We start from the raw sequence: 19078 nt of genomic DNA on the forward strand, positions 1-19078 counted from the left end.
GTATGTACCTCCACCTCTCCAGATTCATCTCAACCTGCTGTCTACTCTCACTGCACATCACAATATTAGAAATCAGATGAATAATAAACCTAATTAACAAGCAGTTCACAATACGGCAGTTCATTGTTTTAGATATATTGATTAATGTCAATACAAGAGAGTATGTCGAATAGTCTGGTTAATATTGTGCTCCTAGCACTCTGAATATGTTATTGAAAGAACAAGTACAGTAATTTTTATTATTAAAAGACTGTATCTTCCATCAACCATCATTTCTGAGAAAAAGACTTCATGTTTGTGAGAAAGACTTATTTAACCCTGTTTCCAAGGTAACAAGTTACTAAGAATATTGGCTGTGGCTACAAAGAATAATGAGACGTGTCTTCTGATGCCCAGTCAAAGTGACACAAGAACATTTTTTTTAAACACAAGAGCTTTAGTTAAATATCCATTTATAATTTATTTGACTAAATTCTGTAAATCAAATCATCTCATAGAAATTTGCCAAAATCTGTTTTTGTTCCCTTCTGGTTGGAGTGATGTCATTTTCAACTTAATTCAATTGAAATTGTTTCACTTTAGCTTAATTTATTGTCATTATGCCTTACAAAGCAAAACCAGAAATCAAAAATACAGCAATGATATAATGGCACGATTACTTAATAAAGTAAACTTCATATGCTGCTATGGCTTCATGTAAGAGTATCATATTAAAGTATAAATATCATATATAAACACATCACATGTGCCAGACATAATAAATAACAAACAAGCAATACAAGTCAATTAACTGGGAAATGGCTAGTAACAATGCGCCAACTGATCAGTAGTGTGGGTGCTCACATATCAGGGCACAGATCAAGCAGATCAGTTTACGGTTTCTGGTTTTACTGGTATGGTGCTGAGTGCTAGAATGTCTCTTTCTCTGGACAGTGAGGGCACAACAAGGTAGTTGATGGGGTATTTGAGGTCTGAGACAACTGAAAGTGTTTTCTTTAGGTGTCTCTTGTCATAAATATGGATGGTAGTGACATGCACAGACTTTTTGGAGGACTCAAAAGGGGAGAACGGACATGTTACAAAACAGAATTGGTTACAATTTAGCACCAACTTTTATTTCTGTGTTTTTAATTTCAAGCGAATTTGTCAGACTGCAGTGGCTTCATCTTTGTTAAGGATGAAACTGTCATTGTAGCAGTCAGCTGACTGAAGCACTTATCAGTTGCATTGGGCCAAGTGCCTTGCAGGATTACTGCATAGGGACAGTACAGTAAAACCTTGGATTGTGAGTAACTTGGTCTGCGAGTGTTTTGCAAGACGAGCAAAAATTTCTCTCTATTATAAACAAAAATCCTGGAGAGAAACACTAGGGATACGAGAAGTGATCTTCACATTAAGATCACGGAAGACACTTGAAAGACCCAAAAGACGAAAGAGAATGGCCACAGAGCGTCTCGCAGGGACCTTAAACATGAGACTTTGTGCCAAGAGATTGACCCAGGACTGTCTCGCGGGGACATAGAACATGAAAACATGAACATGCAAAATACGCCCAACTTATAACCAATATCAAATAAGACCACGGGCAGGAAAACACTCAGTCATGTAAACTAAGGCTTTGTGCACATGCAGATTCAGGGTCTCAGCGCATATAAAGCGTATATGGACAATATGTTATAAATGAAACGTCGACGACTAAGCGAAAAAGAAAGCAGCGTGGAGAAAAGAGACTCAAAAGCGTTGGAGGGATAAAAGAGGAAAAAATAAAAAGAATAATCTAGGTGCAAATTCACAAAATAAGGAAAGTAATTATCAGTCTGGAACAAGTGGAACTGAAAAAAAAGCATGTCCGATCCGGCTCAGAATTAAAAGACAGAGAGTAAAAGACAAAGTAGAACTTCATAAAGACGTTCACAAATGTTGGCGCTATTCACATGCAGAGCAGGCTGGAGATTATGAAAGTAGTGGAATTCGAAAGGATCAAAAAAAAAAAAAAAACGGCGTGATACACATGTGGACAAAGTTAAAGAATATGAAAGTAGGAAAATTAGAAAGTATTAAAAAAAGAAAGTAAAGATCGCAATAGCACAAACAAACAGAAATTATTACTTGAAAAAGGGAAAATAATCACCATGGACCAGGACAAAGCGAGGTCAGAAATAAAAGGCAAAGAGTACAAAAAAAAGTAAAACGTCATACAGAGGATAAAAAACAAGGGGCCAAACACATGCAGAGCAGGTTAGAGAATAATGAAAACTGGAATTCAAAAGACTCAAAAAAAAGTAGGCGCGAAACACATGCAGAGCGAGATACAGAATATGAAAGCAGAAAAAAACGAAAGTGTCAAAAAAAAGAAAGTAAAGATCACATTAGCGCAAACAAAGAGAAATTATTACTCAGAGAAATAACAAAAAGGTGACTAGAGATTGAATATATGGACATAGGTGATATGTCAGAAGTATGTAAATATTGTAAGGCTTTGAAGTTTAAGTCAGAGAATTTCAAAACCGAAGTTTACCTCACATGCATTTATTGGTTACTTTGCAAAAATAATGATTACCTGCTGATGATGTGGATCGTTTTGTCTGTGCTGAAATTCCAAACAGAGAAACCTATCCTGAATTATGGTACAAAGTCATTAAACACAAGTCTCACAGACCTCATTTAAAAGATTCAGCACGTTGGGACTCGAAAGATTCCAAATATTGTTTTTACAGAGGTTCTGAAATAAAAGTGAAACTAATGAAACAGTAATAATTGTGTGGCTTGTGCACAGACATCATAACCTTACATGTTACAACGTAATAGAAAACCTACACAGCCAGCACACAAATATATATTATACATGTTTTTGTTAAATTAATAGCCATGATCATCACAGACCATAATTTATTTCCATAAGGGACTGTATGCAGTAGCCTACCAAGCTTTAACATGGCACATTGTTTATCGCTGTTTTTTGTGATCAGTTACATATTAATTAGAGAAAACAGCAATTGGACGAATGAGGGGAAGGGGCGGAGCTTGCACAACTGGACCCATCCCTCTGTGATTTGGAATTATTTAACTACCTGCTGCAATGACATATTGGAAGAGTGCAGTGCAGGATATAATAGGATACCCTGCACTGCACATCTATAGAAGTTAGTGAGTTTCGGGGTGACACATCGACTTTCCTTAGCTTTCTCAAAAAGTGAATGTGCTCCTTGATATGGCTGGATGGAAAATGGCTAGTGGTCCTATACATAGAAAAGATCAGGAAATTAAAATTCTTTCTTTTAGGGCAAACTAGAAAAAGAAGTCAGTAAACAGACAGGACTCAAGTGTAAAAACAAAGAGGAGAAGACCTAGTATGAAATACCAAAAAATGAAATCAAAAGTAAAAGCTACAGCTAAATGTTGATCCTTTTCCTCTCTACACTTACAAGTCATGGGTTGCATTACGAAGAAGATCCAGACCAGCAGATTAAGCATACTATCATCTCCGGTAATGGCAGCAAGATGATTTCACATGACATGGATGCCATTACTATAATATGATATCATCAACATTGTATTAAAATAAAGAAATATAAACATTGTGCAAAAAAAATGCATTTTAAACAAATTAGAAGGTTCTCAAACATGCGCTTCACACTACTTCACCAAATAGATGATATTAAGGGACTACTTTGTTCTGGTAGGATTCTAGGGTGATCTTCTTTTCCCATGACAGACTGTTTATTACATAGATCTAAACAACTACAAATCCTATCTATCGCCTTGTACGTTTATTCTTACCGGCTTGGTCACTGTCAGGGTTGATTGCCATTTCCTTCTACATCTATATACTCAGGCAACAAGAACCAAAACAGGAAGAATGAATTTATTCTTTTAACTTCAAAGCATAAGGAGAGTGAATAAGTGTTGTCCAAATCATATAACCTGATGAATAGTCAGTTTAACTTGCTTTCTTAGGCTACCTCTCTTTTCTAGTATGTTTATGGTCTGACATTATTTAGTATGGTCCTTGAAGGGAATGGCAGAGACACACAGCATGGCATCTGGACAGACAGAGCAGCAGAGACAGCAGCATGCCTCTGTAGCAGTGGCGTAGCGTAGTGGGGGCGGCACTTTTAGGGTGCAGTAAAGAATGACTGTATATTTTAGTCTTTTAAATTGAAATACCTAAATAAGGGGACGGCAAAATTTTCCACCGCCCCAGGCGGCTGACACCCACACTATGCCACTGCTCTGTAGGTCTCAGTTTATCCAGTCCTGATGGTCCTCCACACACCTTTTGGATCAGTGGGATGTCATAGTGCAGGGACTCTGCAAGTTTATTCCAGTCTTGTTTAGACACAACTCAGCCTCCATTCCATCCCTGGCCATATTGTCCTGTCATCTTGGCCACCTGTATTCCCCCAGGACAGCTGGCCAGATAATAAACCCTTCTTGCCCTTCATCTCTCATAGACGCCTATTTAGCTATTTGATCTGTAATTATGTTTTAAACAAGAACTGGCTAATCCAGATAATCTGTCAGGTTAAACATTTTAAAATTAAATATCATTTTTAGACATTAATAAAATAAAAATATAAACCAATATGCTAGATATTACTCGCTATTATAGGGTCTATTAGAGATCCTTGGTAATATGGCACTCTATGAATTTAAAGCTATTCATTCTTTGCACTGCAAACCATTTAAGATCAGTAGGAACATGAGCCCTTCCAGGTGTGTTGGTTTCACACCATTCAGTAGGGAGTTTATCTCCTCCCTATTGGATAATCCATTGGATATTAAAATATGCTCATAAATGAACATTTATATGTTAAGGAACTGCAAAATATTGCATCTGTTTCCCAAAACCTTGCTTTGTTAATGTTATTTTGCTGTTATTTCACTTGACTCAGGATAATATCATTTACAGATGAGTTTCAAATGGTTACTACTAATAGTAATTAATAAGACCTGCTGTTACACGTTGTGGTTTTGCAGGCATTCACTACAACCTCCATTTAAGTGAGAGGTCTACTTGTAACTGCTTTCACAATAGTGCCTTGCTATAATTGTGTGTGGACACATCCAAAGCATTGTTCTAGTTTGTATGAGGAAGGGACACTTTAGATCTTATGAGCCCCTTCCTTCTGGAAGAAAGTGTGGAGCAGAAGGTATAGATGTAGATCTAGTGTGTGTGTGTGTGTGTGGGTGGGGGTGGTCTGGTTAGGTTTTTAGAAGCATGAGAGCTCTTTCTGCCTCTAGAAGGAAAGCATGGCATGAGCTGGAATGGGGCTGAGTTGTGCTAAGACTAATGCAGCTTTAATGCAGAAGCTTCGTCTCTCTCTCGCTGCTGCCCTATGCAGATGGCCATGCTGCCTGCTTGTATCATGCCATCCTAGGGTCACGCTAGATCACACTGCAACAGAGAGCAGTCAACATACTAAGAAAGAGAGCCACCTGATAACCTATTATTCAGGTTGTATTGTTTTGTCGCACTCACTTTACTCTGCTTATATTTCAGGCATATTATCTATAATGAGTAATGTTTTCTCCTGCCTTTTCTGTACTCTGCAGTACCTAATTGCCTGGAGTCACACATGTAAAATAAAGGGGGAAGTGATTAAAATGATAACAGCCTACCATGACAGTGGTAAGGCTAGTAAGAATAAACGTACAAGGGCTATAGATGGGATTTGTGGTATTCTGTTCAGCTCTACGCAATAAAGAGTCTAAAAGATAAATTAGGGTCAGACTGATGACTCTTGCATCATCAGCTAACATGATGACAGATTTTGTATCATGCTGTGCACAATGCTACATAGGAAGAATTACAAAGGCTTGTTGGTGTTCAAAGTGAGATTATTAAATGTGCAGTCTCCAAACCTGACCATCTGAGCAAAGAATGGACCTCTGTCCAGACTGGCCCTCCACAATCTGTCCTTTCTTTCCCCCATTCACTGCATGTACATATAACATTCCCTACTGATTTGTAAGTAAATTAACATGACATAAAAGCACAGGCTGTTCAGATGCTTCAGTGTCCCCCGACTCTCTGATATTCTTGAAGTGGCCGTCTAACCACTCATACTGTGCTCCTCTGCTAATGCTGCACCAGGCAGAACCTTGGCATAAAATTAAGTACGGGTCTATCACATGTACCAAGTTACGTTTCAGCCCTCATTAAACTTCTCTTCACCCTTTGCCAACTAATGTTGACTCCATTTCCATGTGTTTGAAGTTTATCATCTTTGTAAAATAAAGCATTAAACAGTTTAGATCTTTTCCTGCATTAAACCAGAGGAAATAAATTCAAGAAGTCTTCCAATATGATGTCTTGTTTAAAATCAGACATCAACACTATGTTCCTAAAATTTCAATTTAAACTCTAGCACTTCAGCCTCTGCCTAATAAATCATTTAAAACTTCTATTAATTTGAGTGTTGCCCAGCATTATAATTAGTCATTGTAAACAAGCTGCGGAGGTGACCGCTTCTCTGCTCTGACCCTGCTGCAGTCTCTTACTCATAAATCGCTAATTTTCTTACACATTACTGCTCCCTTATGGAGTGATTTGCATATTTTCCTCCATAGTTTTCAGCCCTGTCAATTTCTTTTATAGTGAATAACTCCTCTGCATCTCTCCTCTCTTTCTGTGTCTGACACTTTCACCTTCTTTGCTTCAGTTAGGTTACAGCAGTGGACGATTGGCCTGGGTGTTTAGTAGGATTGTAAGATTGATAAGATGCACTAACATCATGTTATCCTTCTCTCTTACTCTTACCCTCACTCTCACTCCCACTTGTGTTGGATCAGTACTAAAATTTTGACGTCAGTATCAATACCATCTTTTGGGCCTCAGTACTGGTACCGAAGCAACTAATGGACAACTCCAAAACTTCCCACTTTACTCCCGTCTCCCCAGTGCACTGCACAATAGCTCGTCTATCTGATACGCCACATCATCTCCCTGAGAGAAAATGAGGATTGAGAGAAAAGTTGATGTTTACTTTTGGTACCGAACCAACTTATAGTTTGGGAGGCAGTACCGGTATACCAAACAACCCTAACTCCAGTCCTTGTCTGTCTCAGTCTCTTCGAGCTTGAGTCCAGACAGCATGGCCCACTAGGAGGTTTTTTGGATAGCCATTCCATCCCTGATCTGAGGTCCACCAGTCTGGATTGTATCACTGTACATGGAGTTTTGTTTAAGAGCGTCTCTAGTAGCTTCATGGAGATGATGGCGTTGAATGCCAATCTAATGTTAGTTTTCAGCATTCTCATAATAAATCTTCCCTTTGTCAAAGTGTACAAGAGCTTCAAGGAAAACTGCAAATAATTTGTTTGTGGATCCAAGTAAGGAAACTGACGCGAGTCATGTGTGTCTGGAATGTTCCATTCACTTTGTGCCATTAATTGTCTCCTGGAAGCACTTAATAATCCCAGTAGTGAATGCCACAGAAAGGTGATCTTTCAGATATTTGATTTTGCAATTTTTTAATAGTGGAACAATGTCTTAAAGCAGATGGAGACAGTAGCTTGAGCCTGGAATAAACCATACACGTAAAAGAAACGAGCACATGCTCTACATGATCATCCTAAGACGTCATATTTATTTAACATCAGGAAAAAGCATTAAATCAAAGGATGAATGATTTGTAAAAGGCAGCAAAAATTCAAATATAGAAATGTAAATTATTGCAGCTCATAAATTGTATATAACCTCTGATCTACAAAATGCTTTCGTGACTTTTGTCATCACAATTGTCAGCTCAGGCACTTATGGGTACTATTAATAACAGCAAATGCTGATGCTGACTAAAAATACATAGAGAAACTATTACTATTTATTAATTACTTTGGATTGACTAATACATACTGTAAGTATTAACTAAAATATTGCATTTGATTGTGCATGTATCCGGTGGAAGGAATTTAGAATACAGTTTTCCATCCATCCATCATCCAACCCGCTATATCCTAACTACAGGGTCACGGGGGTCTGCTGGAGCCAATCCCAGCCAACACAGAGTGCAAGGCAGGAATAAACCCCGGGCAGGGTGCCAGCTCACCGCAGGGCGCACACACACACACACACTAGGGACAATTTAGGATCGCCAATGCACCTAACCTGCATGTCTTTGGACTGTGGGAGGAACATGCAAACTCCACGCAGGGAGGACCGGGAAGTGAACCTGGGTCGCCTAACTGCGAGGCAGCAGCGCTACCCACTGTACCACCGTGCCGCCCATGAAATACAGTTTTGTACCTCATAACACAGTTTAAACAATTATGGCAACAACAACAAAAGCACATAGTGACAAAAAGTATATGTAGTATTTATTCACTCTATTTATAGTGTGGAGGATGGCCGGCTGTTTATCCCGGCCAATACCCCCAAGCCGCCAGGTGGAGCCCTCCTTGCAGCATGGAGGTCCCCAGAAGACCAGCAGGGCATCATGGACAATGGAGTTTTTATGCACCGCCCTGCTGGATGCCATGGGGGCCACGAGAGGGAGCTGCAGGGAGGACCGAAGAGTTCTTCGTGCCCTATGACCCGGAAGTTCGTCATAGGAAGAGCGACGGGCTTCCGGGATGAAGAAAAAACATTGTTTACCCTGACCCGGAAGGAATAAGGACTTGTGGACTTTTGGGCAGGAACACCTCCGGGTCAGGGAGTATAAAAGGACTGTGGGAGCTCCCAGACAATGAGCTGAGTTGGGAGGCAGGGTGGCTAAGCATCTGGGAGTGGAGGATTTGTTATTGGTATTTGATTGTTTATTGAGAATTGTGGAGAGGAGCGTGCTTTGTGCACTTTATTATTATAATAAATCCTATAATTGGACTTTTATCTGGTGTCTGACGTGTGGTCCGAGGGTACAAGGGTGCGGGAAAAACCCGTAATCTGTCACAATAGATAGATAGATAGATAGATAGATAGATAGATAGATAGATAGATAGATAGATAGATACTTTATTAATCCCAAGGGGAAATTCACATAATCCAGCAGCAGTATACTGATACAAAAAAATATATATATTAAATTAAATAGTAATAAAAATGAAAAAGGAAAAAAAAAATAAAAAAGCAGACAATAACTTTGAGCAATGTTAGCATTTACTCCCCCGGGTGGAATTGAAGAGTCGCATAGTGTGGGGGAGGAACGATCTCCTCAGTCTGTCAGTGGTGCAAGACAGTGACAAAAGTCTGTCACTGAAGCTACTCCTCTGTCTGGAGATGATCCTGTTCAGTGGATGCAGTGGATTCTCCATGATTGACAGGAGTTTGCTTAATGCCCGTCGCTCTGCCACAGATGTTAAACTGTCCAACTTTACTCCTACAATAGAGCCTGCCTTCTTAACAACTTTGTCCAGGCCTGAGGCGTCTTTCATCTTTATGCTGCCTCCCCAGCACACCACCGCGTAAAAGAGGGCACTCACCACAACCGTCTGGTAGAACATCTGCAGCATCTTACTGCAGATATTTGAAGGATGCCAACCTTCTCAGAAAGTATAGTCTGCTCTGACCTTTCTTACATAGAGCATCAGTATTGGCAGTCCAGTCCAATTTGTCATGCAGCTGCACACCCAGATATTTATAAGTCTGCACCCTCTGCACAGTCACCTCTGATGATCACGGGGTCCATGAGGGGCCTAGGCCTCCTAAAATCCACCACCAGCTTCTTGGTTTTGCTGCTGTTAAGATGTAAGTGGTTTGAGTCGCACCATTTAACAAAGTCTTTAATTAGCTTCCTGTACTCCTCCTCCTGCCCATATGTTTATATGTTTTTGTCATATTTTGTTATCATGAGGATTTCATTTTTGACACGAGTGTTTACATTTGTTTTCATTTTAAGGGGGTTGTTTTTTTGTTGCTGTAATTTATTTGCTTACTGTCATTCCAGCAAACATTTCTTCAATGGTTAACCTGCTTTTTGAAATCAAGTGCCAGCAGCAAGATTTACAAAAATCAGAGAGAAACACTAGAAGTGGAAACAAAATAAAATGCTTGTAGGAGAAGGTTAAAATATTAATGAATAAAATGTTCTGTTCATATTGTTCACACTAACTGGATTCTTTTTTCTATACATGAAGTATCTAAACTTTTACAAGTGGAGCTTCAAATTTAAATAGAAACAAAGAAAAGAAACAGGACTCCAAAATATTTCAGCAGCAGTATATTTTTATATAACAGTGTATTTTAATGGTGATGTGTGAATTAGAATATAAGAACACATATATGGTGCCTCAGAATACCGCCATGATGGTACTGATGCTATCTGTTGCTTTTTGCCTTTAGCACTTCAAATTGCTTGTTGAAAACCTTCACGCCAAAGGGGTGGGTAAAGTGAAGAATGCTCTAAAGGAAGCCTTTCGAGTCCTCTATGAGGTTTGTGACCAATGATTTTTTTATATATATATCATTAGTTTTCATGTGTAAAACTGGCCAGTTATTCTAGTGTTGATAAGAGTTTTCCCCTTCAATATAAAGGCAAGCTGTTTAATTAACTGGTGGTTCTGAGAGGATGATCAGTTAAGTGGAATGACACCCCACCCATGCAGTCTAATGTCTGGAGTCTATAAGTAAAGAACGCAAGGGAGGAATGAACAGATGAGAAAAAGTGCACAAATAAATGAAAGGATTAAAACATAACAACACCCTTAGATCTCTTTGGACTTTGTACTCAGGTTATTTATGCTGTCTATCTGATGGTTAGTAAGACAACAAGCCACCTTTGCATCACACATAAGACTCTTCTTTCTCACCTACCAGTTCTTTTATAATAGTAGCTGTAGCCTCTGTTGCCAGTGGAACTCTGACTTCACCTACTTTTAAGTGCCAGTCTGGGGCTATGTCTAGGTTAATCCCCTCAATTACTTTGAGGGTCAAGTATATCCCTGAAAACCCTGTGGCCATCTTCCAAGAGCACACATACTATATAGAATCTGCTAGCTGTCTTCTAATGGGCTGCAAGACTTCAGTTAAATTACCTTGTGTTGCCACTGCCATATTTAATGGTTTTCCTTGATTAGCAACTTCTAAGGCACTCAAAAAGACTATAGGACCTAACACCACAGGAGATATGACATATTCTGATTTGGACTTGCATCTTTCTTAATATACTGGACTCAGGGTAGGTGGTAGAAGGGAATATGAATAAAGCTAATGCCCTTGTCCAATTTTTAATAGATTTTTCCCTTCTTGAACACTATCTTCCAATGACCAGTTCTCCCACAACATCCTTACTGCATCATCAACTCCTGCTACTTCAACTAGTATGGCCAGTGATGAGTGGGTGGTCCATAACAGATGACCAGGTGAAGAGACAACTAAGGTTTCTACACACAGGAAAAGCACTGGGACTGGACAGAGTCAGTCATCGAGTTCTTAAGGCCTGTGCTGACCAACTTTGTGGTGTCCTCTGTCACCTCCAAAAAAGCAGCTGTTACAAACACATTATAAACACCTTCAAGAAGCTTGTGCTGTACTATATGAGACCTCCTGTGCTAGACCACCTGAACCCACTGCTGTTTATTTATCGGACAAAACCTGGAGTGGAGGATACAACTATCTATCTGCTCCATAAGGCTTATTCTCACCTGGACAAAGTGGATCACACTGTGAGGATTATGTTTTTAGACTTCTCCAGTGCCTTCAATATCATCCAGCTATCCTTGTTAAGGGTAAACTCAGAGATATGCTGGTTGATGAGCCTATGGTGTCCTGGATAATGGACTATCTCTTGGGCAGACCACAGTTTGTGCGGTTCAAGGACTGTGTTTCTGATGTAGGGGTGAGCAACATTAGAGCACCACAAGGAACAGTCCTGGCTCAGGCTATAAATACAACAACAGGTCATGTCACTTGCAGAAATTCACTAATTTGATGGGCTGGGTAAACTAATGGGGTGTATTAATAAGGTGGATTAGACAGAGTGCATGGGTGAGCTGGAGAACTTTGGTTTTTGCTGCCTTTCAGCGTCAATAAAACCAAGGAGCTGATTATTTACGTTCACCACACCAAAGCACCTCTGCATGCAGTCACTGTTCATGGAGTGGATATGGAGGCAGTGCGCTGCTAAATGTACTTGGGGTCCACATCAATGAACAGCTGGACTGATTTCAGAACACAGAGGAACTATTTAAGAAAAGACAGAGTAGACTCTTCTACTTAGGAAACTGCAATCCAATAATGTGATTAGTGGCATCCATCACATCTTCACTCAGTGATGGTCAGTGCAATTGTCTAGGCTATGGTGTGCTGGCCTGGTAACATCACTTCAAGAGAGGCCCATTGAGTCAACAGGCTAATAAAAGTGCAGACCCAGTTATGGGACACTGTCTGGACCCCTTGGAGGAAGTAGCAAAGGAGATAATAAAAACAAAACTCAGCCAACAAATTATTCAGCAGAACTGTGTCAAGAAAATCTACAGGGGCTCCTTTATACCACCATATATATAATGATTCACTATAACTGCTCTTCTGTATATCTAATGTCTGGAACTGATTCTATCATATAATACTCTGCTGTCTTAGACACCCCACAATGCAGCATGATTCTGTTTGTTAAGAAGAATGATCTGGATAGATAGATAGATAGATAGATAGATAGATAGATAGATAGATAGATAGATAGATAGATAGATAGATAGATAGATAGATAGATAGATAGATGCTTTATCTCTCTCTAGAGGAGAAATTACGCTTTACAGAAGCTCATGAAAAATATCAACATTTTAACAAACCACAACACCCTAAAAACCCACAAGGACGTCTGTCTTGGATAATAAGAGAGCTGCTTCCCTCTGATAGCAGGCAGGTTGGTGGCAGTAAGGTGTGGTCATATCTGACCAGTGGGGCTACAGGTTTACATTTAAAGTCACCTCCTTAACATTTAAATAAAGCAGGTCCAGCTTATTGTGTTCACAAATAAAATATGCTGAGAGAAGTTTTTTTTTCCCTTTCAAAGATTCCCTGGTTGTCACCAGCATTCTAGCATTATAAACATCTCCTTTAATATGTTATGGCCATTGTAGTTGCTATAGAACAGATTTTAAGTTTTATAATTAGTTTTCTCAGCAGTGTGTACTTATTTCTTTTATTTATTTTACAGTTCAACCAGACAGGCCAAGGAAGTCTATGTAATCAAGCTATTATGCTGATCACTGATGGAGCTCTGGAAGAGTATGAAGAAGTGTTTGAGGAATACAACTGGCCTGACCGGAAGGTACATTACTCTTCATAATACTTCATCTCTTCTCATGTTTATTGATGTAAATTTTCTGTACAAAAATATAATATTGGGAATGGACCAGTATAATACTGATATTTTTGTTTAGGTTCTCAGATTAAACAGTTTAAGACCCCTAATTTAGAGAAGTGAAACTATAATGGACTGCTGACAAGCTGTCTAAGAAATGAGGCACTTTAGGGGCTACTGATTTGTAGGGGTGCAGGGACACTATAGTTGCTCCAGTCCACAGAGGTGATTCCAGGACTTGGCTTAAAATGCCTTCCAGAAAAGCTTTGTAGCTGTCTCAGGTCAGAGATCAAATGTATTTTGAAGCAAACAAGGAGGTGAGGGGTGAGGTCTCAAGGCAAAAGAAAGAGGCCAGTGATGAGAAATAGAGAGAGGAATGACAATTGAAAAGGGCAAGGGCTTTGGTGGCACTGGAGAGATAGACAAGCAGATTAGCCACCCCACCTAATAGAACTGAGTTCTGGCGCCTGCTGTGAGATAATCCTTCAAAACATTTCCAGGGGCCTCATGCATAATGCCGTGCATAGAATTTGCACTATAACATGATGTAAGCACAAAAGCCGTAATGTGTTTACACACAGAACAATCCAGATGCAGGAATCTGTGTGTTTACCAACTTCCGCGTTCTTCCACTACATAAATCCCGGTCAGCGTGAAAAGTAACACTCGTGCATGCCTGTGCTGTCCCGCCCCAACTCCTCCCAGAATTATACCTCTTTGAATATACAAATCAAAATATATATGAAAAGACAATGTGAAAAGCATGGGGGAAAATATAAGAATTTCAGCGAATACCAAGTGAAGGTAAAGGAAAAACATACTATTTGTTGATTTAAACAGTGATATAATCAACAAAAGGAAGTTGATCGAGTGACATAGCATGTTGGAGAAACTCAAAAGCTCAAGTTCACAAAGTCGCACAGTGTCAAAATAAAAAAGAAGTCACATATCAAAGTCGCCGTGAAAAAGCGAGTTGTAGCCCACAGTCTGAGTGTCATATGAAAGCTTATTAGGGTACAGACAAAAAAAAATAGGCACACAGTGTGAAAAAAGCACGAAATGTCAACTTTAATCTCGAAATTTCCACTTTAATCATGTAGTTTATTTGTAATTAAAGTAGAACATCATAAAATCTTAAAATCATTTAATTTACTAGCTTCTCAAATCCCATCGTAACTAAAGTAGCATGTTAAATGCTTTGTTTTGTATTTAATCTTCTATGTGCTCTGTGCGTGCGAATCACTACGTGCTTCCGTTCTTTCTCTTTCTCCAACAGGACACAGAATCCATTACATTTGTGATAATACAGCTCTCTGAATAATTAAAATACTGAGATGTATACGTAATATCATTTTCATGATGATTGGAATGAAAGCATGTTATTAAACATGGGAACACGATACCCAATCGCCACACAATCAGCTCTGTAATAGACGTTAAGCCATCTGTAAGCTTACAACGACAATTCTTCAAAACTTTTAAGGAACATTGAAATATCTTCATAGTACGTGTTTAATTATTCTATCCGTCTATCCTTACAATGTCGCATCAGCCTCAGTAAATATACAGAGCGAGGCAGGAAAAACACGTGAACTTGCTAGCGCTGCGGCACCGTGTCCTCACATGTTTAATTATTAACAATACAGATTATTTAAATAAAGTTAATTTTACCTGTATAATATAATCAACATATTTTGCTGCATTTCATCTTAAAAATGATATCATTATCATATGTAAATACGAGCTTTATAAAGTGGCGCAGGTTGTACAATATAATTAATTCTGTAGTGCAAGTTTACAGTGAGGTAATTTTACTTATAAGTACAAACGGTTCTACAAGGAGCAATTGATTGAGTGTATTTATAGTTCTTGGGATGAAACTGTTTCTGAACCGCGAGGTCCGCACAGGAAAGGCTTTGAAACATTTTGCCATGGCTGAGGCAGCGTGTGCTTGAAGCTGTACACCGATAATTCTCTTTCCGATCAGCTGCTGCTGCGATTCCCCACTCAGATACAGTGATAAAAATACTCCGGGTGGTGCAGTGAGAGTAATATGGAAAAAGATGATCCGCTGTGGCAACCCTTAAAGGGAGCAGCTGAAAGAAGAAGAAGGTGCAGTGAGAGTAACAACGCTAAAGCAGTTATGGTATTTGGAATACTATGGCTATTCCCTGGACCATTATATTCTCACAGGTTAATTACAATCAGATGCATTACACTAATAAACAATATGCGGTTAATTTCAGTGTATTTATAAAGCTGTGTCAGGATAAGAAGCACTGCTTTGATGCTGGGTGCCGCCAGTCTGCAAAACCAAGCGGAGAACTTGCGTACGACAGGGTATGAGGTACCGTGAAAATGTGCGTGGCTTTACGCCAAGTGTAGTTTTTATACATCGTGATTTGAACTTGGAAACATTCTTACATAACATTTCTGTGCGTACGCACCGTTTATACAAGAGGCCCCAGGAGAGAAACAACCTCTGAGCTCGTGACGTGGTCTGACTCAAGCTCTATCTTCCAACAACAGGTGCCACTACAGTCTTCAGCCCCATTTCAGTGTTATGGGTCCAAGAACAATACTTAGGTAGCTCTTTTCCTTTAATGCACAACCCTTTTGGCACACAATCTTATTCTCTACCAGATACCCCACAACAATTTAACTTTGCCAACCACTCCATACTACAAAATTATGTACCATTTGTTCATTTTTTGCTATAGGTTCGTGTTTTTACCTACCTGATTGGAAGGGAAGTCACCTTTGCTGAAAATGTAAAGTGGATTGCATGCAACAATAAAGGTTTGTAGCTTTCCCTGGACTTATATTAAAATATTAATATGCAAAACTGGCAAGCATTTTAGAAGCTTATGAATAATTTGAATAAGTAAACGGCATTACAAGGGATACCCTGTGTATAACTTTCAACTATCATTTTATTAAAATCTTCATATTTGTTTTACTAAGCAACACTTATCAATTTATCTTTATAGTCCCCCTTCTTGCTCTTTATATTTTTACACTTCTGTGTGGGGTTGATATGCTTGATCAGCCTTCTCCAAACAGCTCGGTCCTGCACCTCCTCCTCAGTCAATCCCTTTTCCTTCAAATCTTCTTTTACTTTATTCATCCACCTCCGCTTAGGCCTCCCTCGCTTTCTCTTCTCCCAGTACTTTCACTCCCATCACTCTTTTGCCCACATGTTCATAGTCTCTCCTCATCACATGTCCATACCACTTCACTCTACTTTCCTGTACTTATCTCTACTACTTTTGCTGTACTTCTGATTGTCTCATTTCTTATTCTGTTCTTTTTAATAACTCCACACATCCATCTCAACATTTTCATTTCTGCCACATCTAACTTCGTCTCCTGTGCTCCCTTTACTGCCTGTGTCTCTGCTTCATACACCACTGCTGCGCTTACCACTATCTTTAAAACCTGATCTTTAACCTTTGCCTTAATTCTTTGATCACACATAACTCCTGATAGCTTCTTCCAATTGATCCATATGCATTGAACTCTATGGGTTACTCTTCATCTAGTTTTCCAACTTGGGCTACCGCTGATCAGTTCAGGTTAGGTCAGGTTGGGGAGCATTCATAGGTACAGCGTGTTTTTGCACCCATCACACAGTGAAACAGCTCTGGATCCAGGTTGGCAACCCTCAAGGCAGACTTGCGGTCCAGTCCCACCCTCCAGAAATAAACATCTATCTGCTACTGATCCTAGATATTTCAATTTATCCACACTTTTCAATAGCTCTCTCCCTGCAGGCTATCTTTTGAATCCTGATCATATATTCTGCCTTTTTATCTTCAGTCGTTTCTCTTCCAAAGCCTGTCCATTCTTCCAGCTTCCTCTCCACTTCCTTTCTTCTGGTGCTACAAACACAATTAGCCCGTAATTCTGATTAGTTATTTGAAGAGTTTGTGAGCCCAGAAGACAGACACCAGGAGGCAGCTGGAATGCTTAACAATAATTAATATTTTTTTACATTTATATAGTGTGTTTTTTTCACTACTAAAAGCGCCTCCACTTCAACCACCACTAATGTGCTGTATCCACCTGGGTGATGCGACAGCAGCCATTTTGTGTCTTAATGTATAGAAGTAAATCACTGAAAACAAGTTGTCTTTGCTTTTGTGCATTAAAAAATTTAGCTTGATTAATTTACAAAAGTGTTTCTGGTGACTGATATATTTAATCCTTTGTTAACTTTAATATACAGTATGTATTTACAATAATTAATGCATCCTTGATTTCTTGACACATTAATTGAAATTACATTTCAAGGCTCATTTTTCAAGTGTTTGGCTGCTTATTTAATAACGTCTAGCATGGTATTGCTTGCTTAGAAAGCTCTTGCTTGTGGATAACAGCTTTTGGCGTTTTTTTATTTAGCTTAAGTTATACTTGCAATGCATCTCTAAGTCACATACTCTTATGTAACAAGACCTTAACGAAGGCTTCTTTTGGTCTTAATAACACTGCCAAAGCATCGATAAAGTGTTTTTCTTTTTATCTCTGTACAATGTGGCATTCTAAAATAACTTAACTTTGGTGGCTTCGATTGGAGATAATATGTCACTTAGTATCGCATGCTTCCATATGAAGTTTGTGAACCCTTAATAAATGCTTTAAAAGACCAAATAAAGTACACACTCACAAGTAATTTCACAAGCATATCACAAGCTCTTAATATGCCACACTATATAAATAACCCCTTTACTGATGCTTTGATTGTATTAGAAAGACCAAAGCAAGCTTTTGCTAAGGTTTTATTATGTATTGGTATGGGGTAAACATCTACCCTTATTGGAGGAGATTAAGTATCATGGGATCCTGTTAATGAGTGATTGAAAAAGGGAACGTGCAACTCATCAAGCAGAATGGAGCAGTGACAGCTGTTCTGCGGTCGCTGTACTGGTCCATGGTGGTAAAGTGGGAGCTAAGTGTACAGAAAAAACTCTTGATGTACCATCCTTGTCCTTACCTGTTTTCATGAGTTGTGGATAATGACAAAAAAAAAATAGGATCACAAGTACTAGTGGCAAAAATGAAGTTTCTTCACAAGGAGGGTGGGTTGATACTCCATGATAGGGTGAGGAGCTCAGGTTCAGAAGAGCCTCAGAGTACAGTCCTGGCTGCTCTTAAACAAGAAGAGCCAGTTGAGGTGGACTGGGCATGTTGTAAGAATGCTACCTGGGCAGCTCCCCCTAGACCAGCTCCGGGCATGTCCCACTGAGTGGAGACCATGCGGCAGGCCTAGAACATGCTGGAGGGATTATTTCTTTTGATTGGCTTTGGAACGTCTGGGAATTCTCCAGGGAGAGCTGGAATTTGTAGCTGAGAACAAGGAAATCTGGGCTTATAGTACCTGCTTGGCCTACTGCCAATGCAACCTGGTTTTCAGAAAATAAGTTAAGATGAGACTCTGAATCATCATAATCTGCAACAGAAATAACATAAAGTAAACTCTACTGCAGTTTCCCTGGTCAAATACATAGTAAAAAAAGTACATCTCAGTACATAGAAAACCCTCATGGTGGCTCCTGGAGTTATTTCAGTCCATGTTTCTCTCAGAAGGAAAGGTCTAGCTAATAAATACAAATTTAATTCTGACTGAATAATCTCAGCCATGATACTAGTGAAGTCTTACAGGATGATACTGTCCCATCCACAAGACACAAGTGGTCACTGAATATCGTGATGAGCATGGCAACAACATACAATATGTAACAAGACCGTCTTAGTCAACAGATCTCACCCCAATTTAACATTTACAAGAAATTCTGCAATGGCCCCCAGAGATGGTATGTCCCACTACCATCTTTCAG

General features: G+C 39.3%; 1 protein-coding gene across 1 annotated transcript in view; it reads left to right on the forward strand.

The window, feature by feature from the left end:
• LOC120540210 (voltage-dependent calcium channel subunit alpha-2/delta-4-like) overlaps positions 1-19078 on the forward strand; it is a 619956-nt gene that overhangs the window by 56539 nt on the left and 544339 nt on the right. The window contains exons 9-11 of the mRNA XM_039770774.1: positions 10280-10369; positions 13095-13208; positions 15962-16040. Coding sequence (XP_039626708.1) covers positions 10280-10369; positions 13095-13208; positions 15962-16040 — 283 coding nt within the window. The remainder of the gene's footprint in view (positions 1-10279; positions 10370-13094; positions 13209-15961; positions 16041-19078) is intronic.

The sequence above is a fragment of the Polypterus senegalus genome, chromosome 12 (genome assembly GCF_016835505.1).
Source record: "Polypterus senegalus isolate Bchr_013 chromosome 12, ASM1683550v1, whole genome shotgun sequence".
Taxonomy (NCBI): Eukaryota; Metazoa; Chordata; class Cladistia; order Polypteriformes; family Polypteridae; genus Polypterus; species Polypterus senegalus.